At 33.8% G+C, this 26,980-nt stretch overlaps 2 protein-coding genes across 2 annotated transcripts in view; both read right to left on the reverse strand.

Annotated features, from left to right (window-relative positions):
- Positions 1-661: 661 nt before the first annotated feature.
- LOC128992947 (venom acid phosphatase Acph-1-like) lies at positions 662-2,823 on the reverse strand. Its single transcript, XM_054416693.1, has 3 exons — positions 2,778-2,823; positions 2,146-2,354; positions 662-809 (listed from the first exon to the last, which is right to left on the reverse strand). Exons 1-3 carry the CDS (start codon positions 2,821-2,823, stop codon positions 663-665), a joined length of 402 nt encoding a protein of 133 aa, XP_054272668.1. The 3' UTR covers position 662.
- Positions 2,824-11,236: 8,413 nt separating this feature from the next.
- Positions 11,237-26,980, reverse strand: part of LOC128992948 (putative leucine-rich repeat-containing protein DDB_G0290503) — a 45,230-nt gene continuing 29,486 nt past the window's right edge. Inside the window, exons 12-20 of the mRNA XM_054416694.1 lie at positions 25,883-26,167; positions 24,573-24,745; positions 20,142-20,292; positions 19,216-19,329; positions 18,720-18,809; positions 17,242-17,439; positions 16,186-16,309; positions 15,424-15,705; positions 11,237-14,513 (exon numbers count right to left, since the gene is read on the reverse strand). Of these exons, the coding sequence (XP_054272669.1) occupies positions 14,449-14,513; positions 15,424-15,705; positions 16,186-16,309; positions 17,242-17,439; positions 18,720-18,809; positions 19,216-19,329; positions 20,142-20,292; positions 24,573-24,745; positions 25,883-26,167 (1,482 nt within the window). The 3' untranslated portion in view covers positions 11,237-14,448. The remainder of the gene's footprint in view (positions 14,514-15,423; positions 15,706-16,185; positions 16,310-17,241; positions 17,440-18,719; positions 18,810-19,215; positions 19,330-20,141; positions 20,293-24,572; positions 24,746-25,882; positions 26,168-26,980) is intronic.

The raw sequence follows: 26,980 nt of genomic DNA on the forward strand, positions 1-26,980 counted from the left end.
GTGAAAACAATGTTTATTGGAACTAAGATTAAATAAGATTACATTTTTAATTTAGATTGCTTAGTATGTACAGTTTAATATCTAGTCAATTGGTAAAACGTTTATAGTGAAAATGAAATAGCAAATAAGGTGTTATAGTAAAAATGTATTAATTTACATACTAGCTAAATGTCTGTTACCCATATGTTGAAACTGTACTAAAAAGTCTTTCTATGCAGCAGTGACTTCTTTAAAGTACTAAAAGAACCAAATCTAAAACTTGAAATAAAACAAATAGTAAAAGAATTTTAATTTTAATAAAAATATCACACTTATCTTTGGTAAATTTTTCATTCGGGTTTTAAGCGTTAAGTGGAGATCTGCTGTTATAAGATAAAAACTACTTGCATTATGATTGTTTTTATCATTAGCGGCACATTATTATCATCAGGAACCTTTATGTACCTTTTTTACACAGAATTTAATTCTTAACATTAGAAAATCAAAATAAATCCAGTAGCTGAACTTTTCAAGCTCTGGATAGAAATTTTTCCTATATTACAATGAATGATAAGTTGTAGACATAATGCTATTTAAGAACCACAAGATAAAATACATGTTAGAACTTCAAAGTAGTTTTTATCCAAACAGTATTTATTTTTCAAAAACTTTTTGAGACACAATCATGAACTGCACTCTGCCGCCCACTGAGAAGGGGACAGAGGAGTAGCCAGGGTCAGAAATGTAGAGAGGGGGCAGGGGAGGGGGCAACCTGGGACATGCAACTCTCGGAACTCTTCACCCGTGGTCAGCAGCGACAGGTAGAATATCTGCGGACAAAACAACTTTTACCATTACCATTGCCTATTGAATACTGAAGTAGACATCACATTCATATGGACAGCTGTAGCCAATTTTTTATTAAAAGAATAGTTGTGTGAGCCAGACCCAGAGTGCGCTTGTGTCTCAAATCATATTTTTTATTGATAAAATAAAAGGATTACCTTATGCAACCACAGTTTCTGGTATGACAACTAGTTTCGTTCCTTAGAACTTCGTCAGGTCATTGCATGCAACCACATCATCAATCTATTAATACATTGTGGTATGTCAGAAGATTCTTTAAAATAATGTCAAAATCACAAAACTAGTCATGTTGATCAAATGAATAAAATGTAATAAAAAGTTATAAAACAGGTTAAAACTGTAAAGGCTAGCCAGCACTGTCTTATCACTGTCACTGACTAAATGAAACTGACTGAATCATCTATAATCCATCTATTTTCTACCTTGTATTTTGTTACTGACAAAGTTGATGGGTCATAACAGTTGCTCACAATAAGTATTTCCATTAGTTTAAAAAGTTAGCTTATTCAACATAAATCAATAATGTCGGAGGATCTGAGTGTTTTTCACACAACAGACTAAAAGAAATCAATGTAAAAACTAGTGATGGGCGGATCCAAGAAAATGTCGGTACCGGATCCGGATGCAGATCTTGAAAAATTCGGATCCGGATCTTCGGATCTTCGGATCCGGATCCAGATACACAATAAGTATTTCCATTAGTTTAAAAAGTTAGCTTATTCAAGTAAGCTTATTCCAAGTAAAAATATTAATATTATAACAATATTAATAATTAATAACACCATGTATGTTATATTCAAATTACTTGAGAATTCTTTTACATTTCGGTTTGTGTTATCATAATGATAAACACACAAAATGTTATTCATTATTATCAGAAGATGAAATCCTTTGTACCAAGGACAACTGGTACAAATGGTACAGATGACAACTTTAGCCCCTCAATGAATGTATTAAAAACAGCCATTTTGCAGTAGTACGGTACAACATAAATTTTTGTTTATTACCGTTAACTTATTTAACCTAAATTGAGACCATTCTACAATGAGTTTTGTCCACGGATGACAGAAGTGACATAATATTTTCATGCTTATGATCCATATTGTTACTGATCTAAATATTCGTGGTGTTGTGAGTGGACCCATTTTCCTACAGGTAATCCAAAGACAAAATTTTTATTCTTGAGCCATACACCGTTGCGAAGTACATACACAGCTAAGTCATTTCTTATGAATGTTACCATAAACATAGAAAACAAAACATTACATTTTAGTAAATAGAAAACAAATTGACATTTACCTTTACATAGTAAATGTTTGACAAGTTATGGAGTTCCAAGAAGACGCAGTCCCCAGGCCTCACTATATGCAGAGGCTTGTAACCAATCCCTCGTAGCAGGGATAGGACAGAGATATCATGACCTGCGTGGAGGTACATCTTGTGTCCCTGAGTAAGGTTACCGTTCACCTTGGATCTGAGTAGATCGTATACACGGAAATACAATGGTCCTGCAACATTACAACGAGTCTATAGGTAATGAGTTGGAGAGCAAACTGGTCTAGTGGTGGAGCACAAGGCTTTGGTCCTCGAGGTTCCAGGTTCAAATCTTGCCAATGGCCAGTGTATTTTAGGTAAGTGATTATGCTGCGCTGTGACCCTCTATGCCCAGCCTGAAGTTATGTGTAAACTATTCCATGCTAGAGCCTATAGAGACTTAGGTTGCAACTTAAAAATGGTTGGTGGTGAGTGATACTGTTCATAATTGTTGATACAGTTTTCTTTTCTTTGCACAGGCCCTTTATGTTTATATGTAGCCTTTTGTGTATTTCATAGTTAATTTATTTGCATTACTTGAATACAAAGAATAAAGAGAATTTAATTTAATTTAATAATTTGACTAGACAAGTAGGTGTATTCAAACCACAGCGCACCTAGCAGAAAAGTTACGTGGAAAAATGAAAACACCTCTACGTTCATGCGTAGCAGATCAAGTCTGCTGGAGGATTTTTTTAAATCACCCAAGAGGCAATTCCAAAAATTTTTGTCCACCAAACTCAAGCAGATTCTGGCAGGCAAACGGATTCTTTAGTGTGTTCCCACATTTGATAACATGGGGAGCGAATTTTAGTCTATCCGTCTGTGTAAGTCTGTCTGTCTCTGTGTGCGCTGGCCTTTACACTACAACTATCTGCCTAAAACATCTGTGTCTTCGTACATGGGGGTGGATGAACTGGGCGCTGTGCTATTTCCTTACAAACAAAACTCAAACATTTGTGCACTGTAAAAATTTACAAGGAGTCATCTATTCTTCCTGGATAGGCTTCCATGGTCACTTAATGTACAATTGTGCTCTTCTAGCGACGACTGTGTCAAAAAAGGCGAAACACTAACACTCACCGAGGTTTCGGCCTTGATATAGAGTGCCATTCTCAATGGGGAACAAACACCGCACAGATAACAAATTAAGTCACTGAGCTTAATCAGTCTTAAGGAGTCAATTAACCCTCTATATCGAGGCCGAAACGTTGGTGAGTGTTGGTGAGACAAAAATACTATAACTAAGTTATATGCAAATTTAAAACCATATCAAAACCCTGTTTTGCCATTGTTTAATTCCTCTGAAAAGGATCTTGTATGATTGCTGACATGGATTCCTCTCCGTTTAGTAAGTATGCCTACAGTTAGGCTATTTTTATCAGATAAAAAAAAATTTCAAAGTCTATATTATCATAGATAAAACTATCACATCACTGTTTAATTCTTGGGTAAACTAGTTGTTTTGTTATACTACCTTACTTATCGTTAAATTCATGCATACATGATGCATCTTCAATTTTAATTTTTGCACAACTACTGGGTACTGCCAGGTATCAAATTCATATATATCATCGGTCATTAATAGTTGTTTCCTAATTGGAATTTTGAACAATTTTGTATGTGTTCATGTATTATGTGTTCCATACATAATTTTTACAGTAAAATAAAGTATAAACTAAATCACTTACCTGAAAGGATTTTAAGCATTGACGACGTTCCGTTTACCATTTGATTAAAAGTTTCAGCTACAATATCTCTTATTTTATCTGGGTATATTTTCTTAGTCCATTCAGGCAACTTGTAACCACTGAGAAGCTGAAATAAAGAAAATTATATGATTGGACTTTTACTCGATTCTATATAGTTGTAATTATAACTGTGTTTTCATATATCGGTAGTTTATAGTTACTATACTAGAGTACTGTTTTAATAGTCATACCATACCATTGACCTTTGGATACTGTGCTAAAGTAACATCCAATCTATATGGACCAGCTGATGCCAATTTTTAATTCATATAGAACATAGTTCTTTGAGCCCAGTCTCAGAGCTCGTGTCTACAGTTTCAATTTCTACCATTATTTTTTTGTTGCTGAGATAGTTGACGCGACATAAAAGATGCTATAGCTTACAATAAGTCCTTCCATCAGCTTGAGTTGGTTAACAAGTCAACATATTTGACAGAAATTAAATTAGTAATTTACATCAGCATAATACTCGTAACTGTTTGTGGCTCACTTCAACTATGTCCATTTTTATTTAAAAACTGGTGACAACTTTATGATGGGAATGGAATTTCTAGTTCTATCAAAAGTCTAATGGTTATACTCAATTTTTTAAAAACCGAGGTGATAGGATCATTACTATAAAGAAAATTAGGAACACAGCTCACCTCACATTCAAATATATCCCAGAGAGCAAAAATGTCGTAAATTGAGTTCCTTAAATCACCAGTCTGTTGAGATATATACTCGTAAAAGTTGTGTTCAGGGTTCGTATCTGGAAGTTTACTTTGAGCTTCCAGATAAGACGAGTCTCTACCAAATATTGGACATGATGTAGAATCGCTCCAAAGCTGCAAACTAAAATCAACTCAATGACACATTAAATAGCTGTTCGGTTGTAGCTTTTGTTCCCATGTATCTGTGGGCCAGCCCGAGCAATGACGTCTATAGTAAAACTTTAAAAACACACTAAAAATGTTAAATTGCACTATAATTATTATTTACAGCCCCTTCCACCCTCCCATCCATAATCCATAATCCTGGTTTATCTGGACAAGTGCTACAGAAAAAAAAAACAATATTTTTGTGTCATATAAAAAATAAAAATTAAAAAAAAACACAAGAGGAGTACCACAATAAATGTGCAGTTATTAAATTTGTAAGTAGGAATTAACAGCTCAGGGGTGACCTGTGCCATGCCGCCGGAACGGTGGGCGAAACACACACAATAGAGGTTAGGTTATGCTAGTAGCGCACACTCAATAACTTCTCCTCAAACTGCGCCACAATGATTGATTAATTTCTGTGGGACTTGGCCGAGCACCGGTGACCAGGCTGGCATGCGCGCAAGTTTCGAAGCTGGTCTTCAGTGACCTGCCCTCACTCAACATGTTAATTAATCTGTGAATATTTTTCTCTGAATGAACAAGGGTTTACTATAGGCTCTGTGGTTAGGAAATGCAATCAAGTCTTTGGCAGAATCAAAATTCATGGTCATTACCGTAACCTCACAGAACTATATTTATATGAGAATTACAAAACTTATTAAAACTCACCAATGTTTTGTCTGTCTCATTGTTGTCCAGCCATACAGGTATGGGCTGCCAGTTGATGTTTTTAGACCACTTCTGATAATGCTTTGGAGGAAACATGCCAGTAGAGACGAGCATGGCTGACATCATTGTGCGCTCCATGTTGGTCGATACAAAACGTACCTCGTCGGAGTAAGTGGGTCTTAAATATCTGTTGTATCGTTTGCGAATAATTGATCCAACCCTGTACATCAGCTGCTTCCCCGGCTTGTTCACACAAGTTTGAGATTAGTAGAGTTGCTGTTCAGTATTGAAATGTATGTAACATGATTAACTGGGCAACAATGTGGTGCTATTAACCATCAAAGATTTTGCTAAATTTTACAGGTTCAAGACTTGATTCACATGATAGAATTTTACCATCAATTGCTGACATTTCTAAAAACAGTAACAGTTAAGGCCTGTTTTGCCAGAAGCAGCTGGTGCGTCTAACACTTAGCGATGATCGCTAGAGCAATAATCGCTCAGCGTTTATCGCTCGGGGCTATTTTGCCAGAAGCATCTGTTTCTTGCAATTATTTAATCAGTGAGTGGTTTTTTTTGGTGGCGAAAGGAGTGCTGTATGTAAAATGATATGTGAAACACAAATAGAGAAGTATTTTCTAGCTGAGGGATTGGACGATGAAGTTATTTTAGACATGTTTTCAAACCCAGGAAAGAAGTAGCCTACGTTCTATGTTTTTAAAGAGACCTGAAAAGGGATATTATAAATTATTAATAGAAAATTACCTCCGTTATATAAAAGCGAGGTGTACAATCCTCCTAGGGTGTGCTGAAATGGCTTCAATCAATTATTTATCATCTTCTTTGCTATTAAATCCCCATTTTGATTATGACATGTAACTAATCTTTCAAACTGGGTTAAAAACACAACTTAAAAAAATAAGAACAGTCAACAATAAAACACATGTTTCTTCTTGTGATAGATGCTAGCGACTGTGTCTCCGTCTGCTCCAGGAGCAGTGGTCCGCGTTAGATGCTAGCGGCTCAGTTACAGATGCTGGTGGCTGTAGCGATAGACGCTTCTAGCAAAATAGACTAACCTGAAACAATGCAATGCAGTGAGCAGCGATCATCGCTGAGCGATAGACGCACCAGCCGTTTCTGGCAAAACAGGCATTTACTGTTTTTTTTTATTTGTATTTAACTGTGTATCTATAAAGTTGGCGATTTTCTAACAGCTTTTTGTAAGGAACGGTCTATTATTTTTGAAGACTAAGACTAAATCACTATCAACTATTACTTTATACAGAGAAGTGCCTCTACAATATATAAACAGTAATCAGTTGGGATCAGCGAAACTGCACTAAAAAGAAGTTTCCTTAAGTAACAAAGAGGTACTAAACACTTTTGTGCACCTTTATAATGAAATTTCACTCACTGAAACTTTCTACCAGAGTTTTTATGGAGGTACCGGTAATATATAATAATCATCAATAACATTATTTTAAGAGTTAAACTGATAAAACTTATAATCAGTGAAAAATATTCATATGAAGTTAACTTTTCGGATGATATAAAATTGAATTTGGGAAAAACTCACCTTGCTAAGGGCTTCATCTCCATCTGGAAAGAATTCACTTCGATTTTGGTAAGGATCAGTTGGAAAAGAAGGAAAGGCAGGGGATCTCACACCGTGTCTGAAGATCTAGAAACACAACAAACTAATGTGAGAGCCAATCTCTATTTGACTTTCACCTTCGACATACCGATAGTAGCATACATAAGATTTTTCCAATAAAAGTAAACTGGTAATTTTTTCCTTATTGACTTTATTAGCTGTTAAATTTTTTATTTATTTATTTACTAGCTGTAACCCGCGGGCTTTGCCCCGTTTAACTTCTTAATTTTCAAGATTATCTCGTTCGCATGGCTCAATCACGTCCTGGTTGAAGTTTGTTCGCTACGCTCACTCACCTTTAGGTTGGAGCTCGTTCGCTATGCTCACTCACCTTTAGGTTGGAGCTCGTTCGCTGCGCTCACTTGCCTTCAGGTTAGCTCGTTCGCTACGCTAACTCGCCTCCAGGTTGAAGTTCGTTCGCTACGCTCACTCACCTTTTGGTTGCAAATTAGCTGTTGTCATAAATGTAAAAGAAATAATAGTGCTGCACCCTGTTGGTAATCCTTGTAACTTTAATGCTATTGAACATCATAGAACAGAACCAACTTGTTTAATTGAAACAGCTGTTAAGATTCAATAATTCCATTTCTCATTAGGTTAACATGGGAAACTCCAGAGCCACTGGGGCGGAGCCCGAAAGGATTTTTGAAATAAGAATATGCCTATATGTTAATCGGGAATGTGAGCTATCATCATGCCAAATTTCAGCCCAATCCGACGAGTATTTTTCGAGTTTACTTTTCCCATACACACATACACACATACAGCAACCACCTCTTTTTTATAATAGTATAGAATAGATAGATTAAACGTCATCAAATTACATCAATTCTCTTGACAGGTGATTTGTCACAAAGTCTAATACTATACTACGTTTTAAATAATAAAATAGCTTAAAAATTAAATAAAGCAAATAATAAGCTACAAACCTATGGGAGAAGTAATATCTTTCAAATATAGTCATCTTCCAGATATTCTTCTAACGAGTAAAATGCCCTCTCCAAAAGGAAATTTTTTAAAGATAGTTTAAATTTAGAAAATGAGGCAATGTTTTTAATCCCAGCATTACATGGTCATCTGGAATACGTTTTTACTAGGCTCTACAAATGCATAAACAGAAAATTATTTCAAACCCATAATATTTTGCGGATATGTCAAGAAATTAACTCTCTCACACTCAAATCACTTAATCAGCTAATTAATTACTAGACAAGCATGTCTGTCAGTTACACCTGGTATCATTGTCATTGATATCTTGTTTTTAAATAACAATGTTATGAACAGTGGAATTGATTTACCCCTCTATAAATCCCCAAAGACTAACAAATTTAGTTTGTCGAGAGAAGGTTATCAATCCTGTCAAATGACAGACAGACTGTTCCCTTAATGTTGGATTTTTTTGTTCAGTAAGCTAAGCCTTACAGTACCGGTACTTTAATGTTCAAACAAACAAAAAATAGTTAGTTGAATTGTCACACATCTTAAATAGCGGTAACTTCATTTTATTTTTAGTTTCCTTAGTTGAAATTATTGAGTATAACAATTCTAAAACTAGCATTGTTGTAGAGCAATAACTATTAGTACATAATATGATAAGAAATAAAACATTAACAACTTACACTGAAGACAAAACATAACGTTGACTCAGCTTCAAAATTGTCTGGCTCTTTTGTAAACTTTTCGATAACGAGCTGTGTATACCTTGTTACCCCAAATCCTACAAATTAAGAATCAAACTCGGATATAATAACCATAGAACATTTCTTACATACATAGATGGTTAATTTAATTTTTATATCTTTATTTTAAAAGGAAAGCTTCACGGGGAAATTCTCTTTAACTAAAAAATCTATTGATACAAAAGTAACAAAATATTTAAATCCTTGAAACCTAAGTACAAAATTACATGGATTTTAAAAATTAAACAAAAGTTACCTCACCTCCAAACAGAAATAACAATACACCGAGTAAACACGGTGCCGGCTCCATTGAATTGTTGACAGTTTTTTCTATCAGTTAAATATATCTTTTTACGACTCTACCATTATGAATGAACGATACCAGATTAAGGCCAAGGCCTGTCGACATGTGAATTGACAAAGCTGTAAGGAAATAAAAACTTGGCCATGAAAACTATGATCATTTACAAATAAGGATATTAGAACTCAAAACTAGTCATTTATCTGAAAATATTGTTTTTAAAGTATTGGTACGTCGGCCTCAAGAGGAATGATATTGTTGCTTATGCCTAATTGACAACATAAATAAAAGTATCTGCTAGCCCAGGTTGTCTTCATAAATTCACGAAAATTATAAAAACAATTATTTATGAATTAGGTACTCATATCCGATATGTGTGGAACGATGCTGTGATCGGGTCACAAAGGTGAAAAGTTCAGAGAGGAGTGAAACATGTGTTAAGCAGTATTTCCACAAAGCCAGTAGAGCAGGTTACGGGGCAGGTTATTTGTAACCTTTTAATCTAATGTACCTAAGGCAGGTAACCTACACACCAACTGGCTTTGTGTAAATACGGCTTTAGAGAAGAAAAAAACTCATTTAGCAAATACACAATTGCCAATCATGAAATAAAAAAAGCTGAATATTTTATATTTAAAATAAAAACAATGAAATGGAAGTGAATCATGCCAAAGCTTACGATGACTGCAGGCGAGCAGATAGAACAATTTTAATTAGTAGAGTTTTTGTTTTAGTTTTATTGATTGGACGAGATGAATATCCAGAGGTATCAGTTATCTTGTGTTCAGGTATTACAAATTCTACTGTAGGCCTACTAGAAATAACATTTAACAAAAAGAAAGTTCTAAAAATAAAAATAGGTTAGTATTTTTGGAGATGGAATTAAATATGCTAATGTTGATACGCATAAGTTTTATTCCATAATTTGAAATACCATATTAATCAGTATTAAAAATAACATTCAAATACATGTTTACATGTACATCGTTTGTATGTTAAGAATAACTATTTATCGTCCACGCTATGATAACACACTACCTTACCATTTGGTTTTTAAATCACAATTATATTAAAAATATATATGAATATACGATATTGTTCTACATTGCAAACAGCAACACTAAAATTGCTTTTCTACAGGAACACTATGCAGATGTGAAAGCACAAAGCTGTTATTGTACGTTGAAATATTCAATACAAGTGCAGTGGCACACTGTGATACGACGTTACGAGTCTATGACAGGAGCGAAACATCTTGGCTGAGAATACAGTTCAAATAGAATCGTTATATCAACTATTCTGGGAAAATCTGTATTTGTACCAGAACCTACGGTGAATGGCTGTTTTAACTACTCACCAGAGAAAAATCTAAGATTTGTAAATCTGAGGTATACATTAACCCGTGCACACACATGACAGAAAGATCTTCCATTCTCAACTCCAAATTGAATCCATGCAACTCATCTTTGCTCAATCTACACTGGCTGGTTAATCTGTCAGCAAGTGTAAACAAAGTAAAGTCGTTAACTAAGTGATTCACACCAAAGCTACATAACGGATCGTTTGTCATTACCTGTTTCAATCTTCAATAATTACATTATCTACCAATCACAGTTGAAAAGTGATTGAGATAAAAAAATATAATTAAAGAAAGGAAAGTCTTGGGAGAGGAGTTGCTGTTAGTATATTGCCAATCACACTCATGGTCCTATTTAGTTGTATGCATGTTATTTACATGGAAGTTCATTACCTCAAATTTCACAGAATCGTTAACTTAATAAAACTTCCAGATAAAATATTTTATGTCTGGGCGAGTACATCCTCTAGGAGAAAGTCTTTTGGGAGAACGATTAGAATTCGTAAGTTGTTATTTCAGTAAGATCTTTGTATGGATATAAGGTAAAATTAAAATGTACACACACATCTGCAGTTAGGCCTATATTTAGAAGCCAAGATGAAACGCTCCTCTTAACAATAAAATATTTTACCAGCATCTGTATAACACCACTGTAAATATTCGTGGTGTAATGCTAATTTTATTTACATCAAAACAACAATGCAACATTATCAAAAATAAGTAAAAGCTATTAAATTCTGAAAAAATGCATTAAAATGTAAACTACACTTTATAAAACCTTACTTGTCAAAGTAAAAAAAAATTAAATATTTCATTAAATCTATGGTTTTGTGCTGCAGTCGAATTGGCACTGGCTGTTTTGTATCAATGTTTTGCAAATAAGTTAAACTTAAAAACATTCATTTTTCTGTTATAGTGCGCTATTTGGTCATAGTACCTCTAAGAGTTAAATATTGGACATTTAAAGTTCCATTTTACTTTCATTTCACAATTTTAGTGTCATGTTATTGGCAAATCACTGTCAAACTACCTGTCTAAACAAAAATTATAGACATTAGGGAAAGTCTTTAGTTCAGGACAAATCTTACATGGATTTTGGTACAGAACGATTTTGAAAATTCTATAGGTTAATTATCTCAGGATACCTGTTAATTAGTCCCAATAGTTTACTTGATCTATACTGTGATTTATTTATATCTTTACATGAAAATACTCACATCAAACTTGTGAAAATGAATTGTTAATGTTAATCCATCAAACATTTCTTTTCCAAAAGCTTCACATACAAACTAAGAGTGCACAAGGGTCGAATCCAATTGATTTTGATAAAATAGGAACAAAATACTTCTCTGAGGTATTAGATTTGTTTCTAAAAAATTTGTTCTCAATCGGTTGCAGTGATGTGTATGTGATTGTGTAGTGAACATGTAGACACATCAACTATTGGATTAAGTTGTTGGAATGAAACTTCTTTTTAATTATAAGCTGGAGATCATTTTGGGTTTATCTGAATCAATATTAAAACTAAAACATTCTTTAAGATTCAACCTGGATGTATCTTTTTTATTATCGGGTTTTCTATAACTGATCCTAGCTAAAACACAAACTGACCTTGAAAACAACATAACACTATCCTTTAAATCATTTTACAATTCACATTAATTGTGTATCAGCTCCACAAATTATCAATCATTCTTAAAATTTGTGCTAGTTTGATTATAAGATACAATACAAGTTTTATGATAAATTAGAATAAAGCTATTTCAAACAACCAGTTTACAAATCTACGAGGGTCTTCCAAAAAGTAACAGTCGTTTTTAATACAAAATTGACAAAGAGACCTAAGCGAAGAAATAGTTTTATCATTAATATTTTAAAGGTGAACTCTTAGAATGCATTTAACTAGGAAAAAACTTAGTTAATTAATTATTTGATATGGCTCACTACGCCAAACCCCAAACTTTGCAGCGTTTCACCATGAATTGGAACCATTTTACTATGGCTTTACTTAGCATTAACACTATTATTCTCCTACATATTTTTCCCCACCATAAATTCCAGTTGGTTGTGAATTTTTGTTGAAGAAATCAAAATCATATCACTACCTAACACACTCAACCTTGCATAAGAGTTTAAATAGCAGCGCCCAAACCAATCTTAAGCAGCGCCCAAACCAATCTTAACCTCCAGTTTCAATTTGTTAACACCCAATACTAGACAAATTGATACGTTCCACTGGATATTCCAGCTGGATGTGTATTGAGTGTAGAACTTTGAAGTTAAGTTGCTAAGTTGAAGGTCCTCTTTTTCCACTTTCACAATAAGTTAAAACATCTGTTACTTTCTGGACAACCTTTGTATTGCAAGTTAATTGTAAAAACATCAAAAGAAACTCTAGGCCTAAGCAAGCACAATTAATTATATTACACCCAAAAACATTTAAATGAGGCAGCTAAAATATATATAAGTTTACTAACATTAGAATTAATTTTCACAGCCCTTAAACAACAAACTATGTGAGCTAATTATTTTCAGAAGTTATCGTAAATAATGTGTGTTATCTTATGTACAAACAACTTTTGATGGGAAAATAAATTTTGAAAATTTTAAAACAAAACAATGGTTGAGGGTTTTAAAAATTGTTGTTGAATGTGACTAACAATTTTGTAGTTTTAAATATAGCGATAACAGGGTTGGTTTATCTTAATGATTTGTATTCATAAATATTAGCCTACTATACTTTATTTTATTTCATGTTTTTTGATTAACGCAAAATTAACTATCACACTAACTAGCAATATTTGTTTAAACTTATTTGTACATTGAATATGTATTACAAAGGAATGCATTAACTTTGTGTAGTCTTAAAATCCTTCTTGACTAGAATTATTGACTGTAATGGGGATTTATACATGTGGAATATTACTGCCTTGTGAGTACGTAAATTGTAATCTTACATCAAATATCTTTTCAGCTTTTTTTACAAAATAATTACGGAGTTAACATTTTTTAAATACAAACCAATCACAAAGTTATAATTAATTTTCATTTGCTGTTACAGCTAACCTGTGTATTGAAAACCAAGACATAATTTAACATGTTCGCTACCGCAATAGAACTAAATTGTTCATTCATATGGACCAGCGACGCGCATATGTAACAGCCGGTTTCTACCCATTTATTAATTCCGCCCACCGGTTTATACTGAAATTGCATACATGTGACTATCAATATTACTATGCGGCGGCTGGTCATGTTAAAATAGACTGAGTCGCATATTTGCATCGGTGTCCCGATGTTATAAAAAAGCATATACCTTCGTAACAGTCTATTTGAAGGCCATGAATTCTCTGCAGTGGTCTACAGGGATGTCTGTCGCATATGTGTGTCACTTGGTCTGTGGATATGATGATTAGTGATGTCATATGATAGTTGGCAGAACTGTTTTTTACTTTGCTGCATCACTAGCCCATGGTCTGCGAGTATTGTTAGTGTTAACCGAGTGACACCCGGTCTATGTCTAATATTAAAATGTATACCTCGGCCCGTGGCAATGACCGCTGCGTCGCATATATGTGGCGATCGGTAGCGAACATCCATCCTGCGGTTTAACACCCCGTTTTAACACCCTTCTAGCATTTATACATTTATTAGATATGATATATATTAATTTAAACCTAAACTTAGTAGCTACTAAACACAGTTGTATAACAAACTTACTAAAACTAGAAATCTAGTTAAAATTGATAAATATTACTATAATACTGACTTTACTGACTAGAACAATTTACCACTTACTATATACAATTTAAAGCTTTATATATCGGGCAATGAGAGTTTAAAAAATTGCACAACACCGTACACTAATTGATTAAAAATAGTTTACATTGTTTGTTAGCACCTATTACTTGATACACTAATGACATATACTATTCTATCATCGACACTGGGTATAGTAAATTAGAATATTAAAATACATCATATAGTTTTTTTTAGGTGAGTACTTGTTCACTACTGATGTGACCTGCCGGGCGGAGAGCGGGATCTGTCATCGTTGACTCCACGAGTGTGGATGTCTGTGAAAATAAACTCAAAATGTCATAAATTATACAGATTAAACCTTTTGTAATAGTATCCTAGTATTTAAAGCTTTTAACTTACAAAAATATAAAATAGTAGCTTTTCTTTGATTTTCACAGGGGGGACAATGCACAATGTAAGACTGCAGTACTTTAGAGTTACCTCAAGTATTTTATTTAATGTTTGATAAAAGTTACCAAATATATTAAATTCAAAATATCTTTAGACAATAAGATTTTTTAATAAATTTAATGAGAAACAGAGACAATTTACAGAAATATCATTTCTATTGCCATTGAGCTAAATGTAGACTTCGTATGGTCCTAAAACCACACATTTAGTGTTGATGTCGTTAGCTATACTGTTTTTGATCAACCTTCTCTTACAAAGTAACATTGTAAGGTTTGCATTTGTCAAAAGTAGAATGTCAGTGGTTGTAGTGGGGATGACAGCTTTTATGTTTTATGTTTTTTTTAAGGTCTGCAATGACTGCTGTAAAAACAAAAAGATGAAGCAGGAAGAATCTATCCATAAATAAGTTGATTGGTATTTGATTGATAATGTATTTTTATTGGGAAAATATTTTACTTTTTTAAATAAAATTCAATGTAAATAGTATAAATATAAATATATATGTGTATGTGTGTGTGTGTGTGAGAAAAAGTAACTGACGCGATTATCCAGAGATGGGCTACAACAGTCAGTAGCTTTTTAATAGTTTGAAACTCAACCCAGCTGTCCTTGATAATTGGGCTTTTGATAAATGGTCCTGACTAAGGAACAGCTGATCTCAATCTGTAACAAAGCTATCATATTTTCCATTCTTTACTCATCCTTCATTCACACTCTGCTTGATACACCCAGTTGCATCCACGTCTTAGTAATGTAATTTGTAATGTAATGTACCTCGGTGTTTGGAGATGCTCCGCTCTAGTTGCTGCCGCAGTGAGTTGGCGTCCAGCAGTGCCAGATCTAGTGGTGGGGGAGAGAGAGGTGGAGGAGGTGGGGGCGGCGGCACCACACTCCGCTTCACAGTCAGCTCCTTCTCCCGTGTCGTGCTCGGGTCCGCCAGGTTGACACTGTACGACTTCTCAATCAGCTGACGTCGTTTCAGCTCCTGCGTCTTTTCAGCCTCTCTAGTCATCGCTTCGCACTGCTCCCGCAAAACTCTCTCCTCCGACTCCTTGGCTAAACATCATGTTATGTTTAAAAGGAAAGCCAAGTGCTTTGGATTTATAAAACAATGGATCATGTAAAGCAGCTTACTTACAACTGGGGCCACCCCCAGTGGGGGTAACCCAAATGGTACTTAGCCTCACCTAAACACTGCCAGCTATAGTTCAGCTGGCTTAGCCTATGTTAAAAAATTTGTTTAAAAAATGTACAAAACATAACACTGATATATTGTTATTTGAGTGTTGCAAGTTTCAACCACCAAATATAAACATTACAGACTCCAGAAATCCTATTGATCATTGTATACTTAAGCGTATACTATTAAAGGTATAATATATTTAAAGAGCATTTAGCATACATCACACATCAGGTACAGCATAGCATTTATTGTGCAGCATAGCTGTTTTGAGGCACTAAATAATGTGCATGCGTGTCTAAGAAGCACCCACTAATAATTTAACTTTTTCAGTAAGTTAACTTACAATTTATTACCTTTGAGAGCCGCCTGAACCTTGCTAAGTTCTAAAAGCAGTTTTTGCCGTGTATTCTCAAACTCTTGTTTCATCTGAGATTCAACAATTTCCCGCTGGCGCTCTTTCTGTGATTGTTCCTGCAACTGACATTTGAACAATGGTTCTTTTAGCAATGATTTCTGGACTGGTTACAGTTTGATTAATGAGTTTTCAGTTTACAATTATTTAAACTAAATCTAAATATCATTAACTACGATGAAATATTATATATTTAGTTTTAAAAGGAAAAAACTAACATGTTTACTGGTGACGTATCACAATGATGAATGATGTACGTTGTCTGTGATGAATAACAGTTTTATTTCATTTCATTTAAACATATTTTTCATCATCATAATGTGTTAAATATTTAATTCATTTGTTGTGAAATCCTCAAGCTATTGTTTAATTACCGTACCGTAGTACAGCTGAGAAATTTAACTGCTTGCAAGTAACATCCGCTAAGCGGACACATTTTTTTTGTATTAAAAGCATCTCGAGCCACACAGCTTAGGTTTAGTTCTCTCTCATCCTTCTGAAGTACAGGATGTTTGAAATAATTTATATGGACCATAGAGTAAAATTGGATTTTAAAACTAGAAGTTGTGTCAAAACTCCCACTAATCAAATTTATAGGAGAGATTTTTAAAATAGAGCCATTGGAGCCCTATGAATATAGTTTTTACGTTTGATCTTGGAAATTCCATAAAAACCTTTGTCTTATGATTTCCTATGCCTATTTGAAACAAAAGGCATGAAAGTGCTTTTCCAAGTGCTTTAAAGAAAAATCTATCTGAAACCCCTAAAATGCTAAAATGTTTGTGGATATGCTGAGGTGAGGAGGAAACCTAACACTCTCTTACCAAAGTCCATGACACTAGCGACCAAGCGTCCAACAGTTTTAAAAATTTTGATTCTAATTACTCTCTTTTCCCTATTTTATTCAAATCAAAATCCTCAAATCAAATTTAAAATATGTTCATCAGAGAAAACAAAAGAAATTGTTATTGATCGATAAACTTTATCTGTGTCATACCTGGAGTTGCAGGATTTGGTTTATTTCTGTAAGTTTTGCGTTGAGTTTGGTTTCACTATCCAACAAAGCTTGTTGCCGTATCCTTGCTATGGCCGTTTCTTGATTCGCTCTCAACTGTTCCAGTTCTACTCTGGGAACAAACTCCTTTTCTAATCTTCGATTCAAATTTTCCAATTCAGCCTCTAAGTCAAGCTTCTTCTGTAAAAGAAATAAAATTATAAAAGTGATATATAATCAGTTTTTTGTTATGTTAATAAAATCATTTTAAATTGTTCATTTAAATTGCAGCTTAGTGGGGAGTAAGTTTTTAGATATCTGAAGTTTTGGTAACATAGGCTATATGAAAAGTATATTGATTATTACGATAACACAGATTGATAGGTTTGGATGTAGCTGAGAATTAGTCTATAAACAATATATAATGGTTTGAGAAATGTTTAACACTTTATTGATTGTACTAACCAAAAAATTAAACACTCAATATGATAATTGATAACCCTAAAAATGTATTTAACAACTTTGCATTGTTCCATCTATCCACATATGATTTGACAGTCTTCCAAAGGATAATTCATTTATATCTTATTGTCTGGATGAAAAATAGATTAAGTTTAACCCATTCCTGACTGAGTTATTTGTCAAGGATCATGCAGTTATAACTGAGGTACAAAAAAACCAATGTACAATGTTTTAATAATTTTTGCTTCAGGTCATTAAAAATGTAATTCAAATAAATGCCTAACACTTGTGCTAAAATTGATCTACATAAAATTTTCTTTCATATGACACTAATTTTAAATAACAAATATTGTATAGGAATTTTCAGTACATATATGCATTTTTTTATATATGCGTATATATATTTGTTTTTTAAAAGCAAAACCTTGAAAAAAAAAATATTTTAAATCTATTTCTTGGTTAAACATATAAATATTTTTCAATTCATTACACAAAAATCTTCATTTGGTTTGTTTATATATATATATCCTTCAATTTCTAGCTGTTTTTGTAAAACTCCTGCAAAAACACTAACAGCATGTCTATACAGATGGTTGTTGATAGTTTCCAAGAGTTAAGTTACGTTACGCGGTAATCTATTTTTTTACCAGAATATAAATTATGCAATAGGATTGCTCTACAACGAGCAGTAAAATAACAGAATCTTCTAAAATTTCAAGTTTATCAACAGTCAGTCAAGTATGTATATGCAATACATAAAATTATTTACAACATGCCATAACAATAACACATTTGCAACACTTAATTTCACATTAAAGTGCACTTGAGCATTATGTAAAGGATTCCAGCAATATATCGATGCTGACTGCTAAGGTACCTATCGTTAACAATTACCAAAGCAACAAACATACCAATAAAACATCAAAGTTACAGCAAAATTAAAAGAGCAACTTTTGTTGACTGATTTTATGAAGTTTAATTTTGCAATCAAAACACGACAGTTATCAAAAACAATTTACCTGCAGGTCTAATAGCATTTTTTGGACTTGGTTTTCAAGTGCGGAACTTCTAGATTTTTCCTGTTGAAGTTGCAGTTGTAAAGTCGCTACCTTCAAACAATTTTATGAAACTTAACATAAGGAAAAAATTATAATAGGCTAGGTATTATAGTATTTAAAAGGAATTTCAGAATAAAATAGATCACTTCAACTACTTAAATAGTGGGTCAATTAATGTTACATTTCAACCAAGAATGTAAGGCAATTAATTGTTTAGTATTTTATCATACAATAAACTCAAAGCAATTTGTTTTCAATATTCCAGTCGACTAAAAAATCATAGGAATGTCAGAATCCAATATATTTATTATTTACCACAAAAAGATTACAAAACCACAAAATTTTTGTCTAAATGGAGATAAAAAAATGGCTATTTGAAAAATTCTATTGATCCAATTCCACTTTTCTATACAACGACCAAACTAAATAACTAATTTGTAATGTTGTTAGTTGTTACCTGATTATCAATAATTGTGTCTTCTATACAGTATGTTTCCTTGTTGGTGTCCAAACTGTCTTCTAGTTCTAAAGTTTTCTCTTTACTTTCAATGCAGTTTTGATTTGTAGTACTCTGGAACACAAGAAAAAACTAATAACTTATTCATTATTTAGGAAAACAGGAAAAAAACATGATTTAGCTAGTTTGTTAGCTAGTATGGTAAAATATGTTTTAAGTTTCTATTCCTGAAATACACTAAATTCTAATTATATTTTTTTTTCAAGGAAAGAATCTAGGCAAGGATTTTTAATTGTAGAAAAGGAGGATAGCAGCTAGCTTACCTTGAAGAAGTGTATGTAGACCATATATACAACTCAATATTTCGTCCCCTGAGGGACTTTGTCAAGTGTAGAGAAATTATTAGGCCTAATAATAGGCTTAATAGACCTCTATACTTTGCAAAGTCCCTCAGGGGACGAACTATTGAGTTGTACAGCCTACATACACTTCTTCAAGGTAAGCTAGCTGCTATCCTCCTTTTTCGACAATTCTCAATTGTAATTAAGTTCAGCATATTCAATACCAACCCAAACCAGTCAATAATTCAATTGCATTGATCCAGGACCTAAGCACTTATGACATAGCTTGGGACAATATTTAAATATTAAACCTTATTTATGCTTAGGTACTAATTTTTTGTTATAAAAAAAAACCACAACTTTACATATTAAGTCTAGATGCTCACAAAATCTCTATTGTATGTTTTGGCAAGACCTACGATAACACACATAACATACAACATACTGTTTGCTCTCTTGTAGTTATCAATAAACGATTAATCAGTAAGAAAACAATAAAATGTATGTAATAAGGGAAAAATATCCTAAGACAACACAGTTAAGACACACACATTTAAACATGACATGGATAAGAAGAGAACTTACAGTGTTTTTTGTTTTCAAACGTCCGCTGTTTTTCTCATCTCTGAATTTTTTGAATGCAGCTTTGATTTTGTCGATATGTTGGTTGTTTTCCATGAGGCACGGGTCACACAAAGCCTCAATTTGTTCTAGCTTGGAAAGGGCTTCTTCATACCTGTTTCAAAAAACAAAAGCATTACCAAATCATTCAAGAACTATAAATATACCGGACCGGTATCAGACCTTATAAAAATGTAAAACTATTATTTTCATATTATACATTTCAGCTTCAAATTCGTTGCCAGACCACAAACAATTGGTGAAAACAATGAATTGGTTTTGGTTGACTTTGAAAGGTGGCAGAAATAAGTTAATAAAACCACAGTTGCAAGAGTATGAGTGTTGAGTATTTAGTACGGTATGTGAAATAAATATTAAGGGCTCTGTCTTAATTTTTCTTCCTATGATATGGGTCAGTCTCAGTAGTAAACAATATTGATCGCAATCGTAGATTATACAAACTTCCAATTAGATTTGTCATCCTTGTGAATCAGACTTAGGTAATCCATTAAGGTATGATTAATTATTTAGGTCAGATTAAGGCATGAATATTTCTTTATGGTTTATATTGATTGTGTTTTTTTTAGCAAATTTATAATATATTATATTTTAGCTTATTTCCTATTTGGGAAATTCGCTATTACCTTTATTACCGTGGGTCTCATGGTAAGACCTAGACCTAGACTGATTTGCTTTTTCGTTTTGAGGTCCCCAGAGGCCAAAAACACCATCCGTTCAAATTCATATATGTGTCCGTTAGCGCGATAACTCAAGCAAAAATGATCAGATTTTTGAAAAATTTGGTACAAACGTGTAAACCTACGTTTATTTGAATGAGTTTGCAAGCCAGCATATAATCGAACAATGGGAACGGGGGTTTGTGGTGGGTTTTATGGGGTAAAAATTGATTTTTCCCATTTTTGATCCTAAAAACACAACATTTTATAATTTCTCTCCAAACCATTTTGAAGAGCTTAAAAAAATAAATATTTTTCTATATCGAAGCTATGTTGTACACCCAACAGTTACGGAAATAATTAAAAAGTAATAAATTTAAAATTTCCATGTTACTCTTATGGAAAATAAATAAACAAACTGTTGTAGTTTGCTTGTTTATGGATATATTTTAACCAATTTTGGACATTTTGTTTATTTATTACTATGCTATTAACATCACAATAAAAAAACACACCTCAATATATTCCCTGTAGCAGCAAACCTAATTACTCCCTAAAACTAATGTTATTTAAATAGGAAATAAATCTGAAAATTTTAAGGGAATATTTTAGTAGAAATCCAGCCAGGCAAACGGAAATTCGCTTAGTCTGCAGATTTGCTGCGGCGGGGGTATTTATGTTTACTATCTTGTCTGGCTACTTCATTAATAAAATTTTTACAAAATAACACAATATGCTAAATGCTTTCCTATTTCTGTCTAGTAATAAAAAGAAACAGTAAAGTCATGTGGAAAATTCAATCCACCCTCAGACACGACTATTTATTGAGCGGAGCGAGCGAAGCTCTTTGAGATCGGACCTTATGCAAACTATGTAATCAATTAACTCAATAACGGCTGAACATATTGAATCCAAACTTACCAGGGGTATTACGACAAATATTTTTGATGTTTCGAAACAAATAAATTTCAAATTGATGATACCTGTACAATTTAAGACCGACATAAAATTTGCAAAGTTTAACATGAGTCTTATGAGTTGCCATGATGGTTACGAGATAACAACGAAGATGTAAACAAAGAATCGTAGCGTATGTGACTCGACATTCTGTACCCACGGGCACCTCAGCTTGCACATGCACATATGGCCAATTTACAAAAGACAGTACAAAAGAAAAGGAGTCCTATGAATAACATTAAGCGTTGAATAACAATACACCGATTCGCATAATTTCTGGCGGCCTTACCGAATTATTCCAAGCAGATTATTTCTTTTAATTGTTGTTATTAGTTTTGTGGTAAATATTAGTCCGGAGTGTGGTAACTGTTTATGACGATTAGATTAAGGTATCTGCAATCTTAAAATGCTATGGGAAGGGAGGAAAACAGGTCCGAAACGTAGGAAGTGGTAAAGAAAGTAGTCAAGGCGAGCAGTCCGGAGCGTGGGAACTGTTTATAAGGATTAGATTAAGGTATCTGCAATCTTAAAATGCAATGGGAAGGGAGGGAAACAGGTCCGCGACGTAGGAAGAGGTGAAGGAAGTAGTAAAGGCGAGCACTGTGGAGTCTGGGAACTGGAAACCAATTGTAACAGTTCGATTTCTGTATCTGAAATTAGAATTCTGAAATGCTATGAGATGGGATGGAAAGATGTCCAAGACATAGGAACCGGTTAAAGAATTAGTAAATGCTAGCAGTGCGGAGTGTGGGAAATGTTGTTGGCAATTAGATTAATGTATTTAAAATACTAAAATGCAATGGATAGAGATGACAACACGTCCACGACGTAGGAAGTAGTAATGTTTAGCATCGCAGAGTGTGGGAACCGTTTGTGGCAGTTAGATTAATGTATCCGTAATACTTAAATGCTATGAGAAGGGAAGGAAACAATGACGTAGGAAATGGTGAAGGAAGTAGTAAAGGCTGGCATCGCAGAATGGGGAATGATTTTGTCTCCAGGTGCTTAGTTTATAAACAGTAAAAGAGAGTATTCAAATTGAAAACTATAGAAACTGTATTTCCGAAGCAGGAATTCATTATTTTCAAATATTATTAACGGTAGCCTATCCTAAATAAATACAGTGATTTGCTGGGCTTGCACACTAAAGTCCAGTTGCGACTACAATAAATAAATAATTACCTAAGATTTTATAGAAGTCCACTTAAACTAAGGCGTGTAAATAATTGGTTAGGCTTGAACAGTTACGATTACGATGCGTAGGCCTAATGCCTAGACTGCTAGGCCTATACAGAAGTTCAGCTATTTATTATAATTAAATATTTAACTAAACTTGTTAACTTGTGTTGTCCAATTTATAACTTATAAGTGTGGAAATAATTTTCTCTGTGCAGGTATACAGACACAGTTACAATTACACATGCCAATGTTGTAAATATATGTTCAGTAATTTATGCCTGTTTGTTTAAATGTATATATTTTTTATTTGAAAGTCTGACGCCATCAATCCCTTTTGGGTAAAAGATGAAGATAATAAGGTAATAATTACAAAAAGTAGAGCCTAGACTGCTTGGCCTGTACGGGAGTTTAGTTATAAAATCAGCTTGATATAATATTCCTATTTTTTCCGTAATACTATAAGATGAATTATTACAGCTAACAGAACAGCATGTTGGCATTTTTATGTCAGGTTGGAAATTTAGTACAACCCAATAAATAGGCTTTACATCAACACAGTGCAGTTCTCAAATTAAATTGCCATAGTCTAATATAAAAACGTCTTTTAAATATGATTTTAATAATTTTGTTTTACAGTAGTTTATTATGCATATACAGTATTTTACCTAATCATGCTGTAATTTAGCATGAGGAATAAATATATTCTTGTTTAATTAATCAATTCTATATCCAGTGCCGTCTTTAAAATCTAATCTATTATTGAGAACAGTAGGCCTATTTTGGCAACGGGGTGGAGCTAGCACAAACATCACCAATTCAATGCCACAAGCGTTGCGGCAACCACCATCTTTTTCAGGGTATCATCAGCTCGTGAAATTAGCCACGCCTTATTTCCTGTGGTTACCATTGACTATGGTATTGCTATATATAGTCACCTTCTTCTGTCATTCTGTTCGCTGAGCAAAGTTTACTAATTGGCTAAATGTTTTAGTTGGAGAAAATGAGAAGGAAGCCTATAGGCCTATTACATCAATGGGAGCTAAACAAACATTAGGATATTGACAAAATAATACTTATCTTTATGCTATTACAAACACACAGTTTTACAAGTACTCATAGTAATTGTAAAACTAACTAACTAAATCAGCGACAAGTACTCATATATACAAGTAAAAATCAATGACCTAATAGAAACAGCTGACTGGATTCATATTTCCTTTAACTCTTCCACCCAAGCACAAGAATTCAATTGGATTGTTGCTATGGTGACGTCATCATGTATTCAATTTGAATCATGAAAACAAATTAAAGTTATTTGTTTTTATCAAAGCTTGCTTACTCCGCTCAATTGGCGGACCTGAGGCCGCATTCCTAGTTTCTCATCAACTTTCAAGATTACAATATTTAGGCATACATAAATGATGAATTGAACACTGTGATTTAATCCAATTCTAAATCGATCCACACCACTTGCACTCAATAGCTGTATCCAACAAGGCTTGTGCCAAAAGAAAAATGCCTTGGTGGACTATGGAATAACAAGTTCTATTTGTAAAAACAAATTGAAAGTGGTTCAACTTACAGATTCTTCCAATGTATCGTGTCTTGTTGCAGCTTCTTTATGTCCATGATGTGTTGAGCAATCAAAGTTTCCTTCTCAAATTCTATTCTTTTCTTTGCTTTGTTGGTTTCATGCAGTTGTCTGATCAGCTGTTGTGTACTCGGGTCGGGTTTGTGCTCTTTTTCAATATTTATCTGTAACAGTTGGTGAATTGTTTTACATTTGAATGAAACGCATATATGACACTGCTACAGTTTGACGAGACCCGATTGTCATGACGCAAACTGGAACAATTTAGTGAAATATTTGAAAATAGTTCTACCCATTTAGTTGTATGGACCTAAAATTCCAGTTGACATCCTCCTAGGTATTTTATATGCAGGTTTCTTTTCACAGTCATAACTCGATAACGGTTTGACGGACTTTAACGTTTGAGGTGTCAAATTAAAGGTATTTTCACATAGATGTGCAAATACGTCTCAGAATATTAAGAAAGGGCATCACTTAAGTACAGTTAAGGGCTAAAGTTTGGGAACGGTGGCGCTATCTGTTGACATTAGATCAAACCATCAAACTCCATTCCCTTTGTTTACAACTAAACATATGGACGTAGTTTGAAACCCACAGATCTATAAGTACGACGTTGGCACTGGAACCCAACAGCACATGTAAAAAACAAATAATGCAATGAAAAGATATAATTTTTTCAACATAATATTTTTCACATTTCTATAATCAGTCATAGAAATTACTTTAGAGTGACTCTATGATTGAGGTTTTACTGTTTATGTTTTTTGTTCTTCATCATTTTATTACAAGTTGCAGTTTTGCTCGATTTCGAGCAACAGGCTATCTAGTTTTATATGAATTATATTTTAATGATGAAATTCTGAATTTAGTCATGACCAGCACCAACCCTTCATCTTTGTTATTTGGCTGAACAGGATTTTTATATTATCGTTGGACAGCAAAAAGGGCAAAACGAGAGAGGGTTCGGCTTTATTTGGAGAAAAACTACTGAAGCAACGTCTGGCGGCCATGTGAAAAATCCCACCTTAAAGGGTTGATTGACTCACTGTGCAAATTACATGACATTATCATAAGTTGTTTTTACCAAGTGACTTTTAAAAGGCATTGACGTCTTTGCCACACATATTTTACTCGCATGTTTTTATATGTCTAGTTTTATATATGGCCAAAGGTATTAAGTTACTCAATGATACTAACCATAAATTTACTATCAACGATTACAAAGACAAGGTATATTATTGGTGAAAGGGAATATAAATATAGTTACGATCGTCTGCATCAACAGACCCACAGTCACTCACCCTTGTCACATCCCGTAGGTGTTTCAGTTCGATCTCTGCGTTTGTGAGTCGTTGCTTCAGCATGTTCAACTCGTCCAGAGTTGTAGAGTATTTGGAGCTCAGGCGAGACAGCTCATCTTGCAGAATTACTATTTTGTCATCCCTCACTACAATACTTTGATTTGCATCAGCCAAGTCGTATTGGATTCTGTCATTTTGTTCCTTAAGTTTGGCCGCCGTCTCTTCTAGTTTCGTTTTCTCCTCAGTCGTTTGTTTAAGGTGGTCTTTCAGCATGCTATGATGACTCTGTAAAACAAATCAGTGGCAAATTAGAGTGTTTGAGGGTTGCATTTTTACTCTGTACGTAGAAGGGATGTCTGGAAATGAGCTCCAGTTCCGGCATGCGTTCTTTAACTCATTATTGTTGTAGCTATTTTCCAACTTCTTAGCTTACAACGATATGAGGGAATATCAACAAACCCATCAAGTATGACTAAATTTCTGTGATAAGATTTGTGAGATGCAAGAGGGTCAATCCTTAATAAGCCCATCACAAGTTGATGGTCTGCATGGATAATAGTGTTTTGTCATGGAAAATATGCGCAAGGGGTGGGAGGAGTTTTCTGATATTGGTAAAAACGTTCATGTTTTGCACAGCCGTGGTCGTTCATCAGTTTCATTTCAGTCAATAACCAAGGTTAGCAACGGGGATCTTGGTACTGTATAGCTAAATAAGATGTCTAAATTAATAGGGAACATCTCTAAGACACCAAGGTCAACGGTAAACTTTGGTAGTCTTAAAACAAGCCTAGGTACAAACTGATAGACACACCTGCTGCTGGCTTCATGGTTGCAAAGTGTTCAGCATTCTACGAAGTCACTAAGCTCTATACACACACTCTTTACTTTAGTACACTTTTCTACATGCACATCCATCAACTAGGAACAACTTCAACAGGAATTGGCTCCGATAAAAAATGTAATTGCAGAACCTGAATAGCAGTAGTGATAATTTCGCCTCACATTGGTTAGTGCAACATAGCATTGTAGGTAAAAAGTGGTAACAGTCTAGAATAGTAGTGAAAAGTGAGGGAAGTAATTATCGTGGAGATAGTGCAA

The sequence above is a fragment of the Macrosteles quadrilineatus genome, unplaced genomic scaffold (genome assembly GCF_028750875.1).
Source record: "Macrosteles quadrilineatus isolate MER2022 unplaced genomic scaffold, UCM_ALF_1.0 Scaffold_4__1_contigs__length_99947679, whole genome shotgun sequence".
In the NCBI taxonomy this organism is placed as follows: Eukaryota; Metazoa; Arthropoda; class Insecta; order Hemiptera; family Cicadellidae; genus Macrosteles; species Macrosteles quadrilineatus.

What these genes read in the sequence shown, in the direction of transcription:
- LOC128992947 (XM_054416693.1), bottom strand. Translation starts at nt 2,823, where the DNA reads ATGAACGTAGAGGTGTTTTCATTTTTCCACGTAACTTTTCTGCTAG. An exon ending in CCACGTAACTTTTCTGCTAG is followed by an intron (nt 2,355 to 2,777) that starts GTGCGCTGTGGT and finishes GTAATGTTGCAG; the next exon opens with GACCATTGTATTTCCGTGTA. An exon ending in CAAACATTTACTATGTAAAG is followed by an intron (nt 810 to 2,145) that starts GTAAATGTCAAT and finishes TTTTGTCCGCAG; the next exon opens with ATATTCTACCTGTCGCTGCT.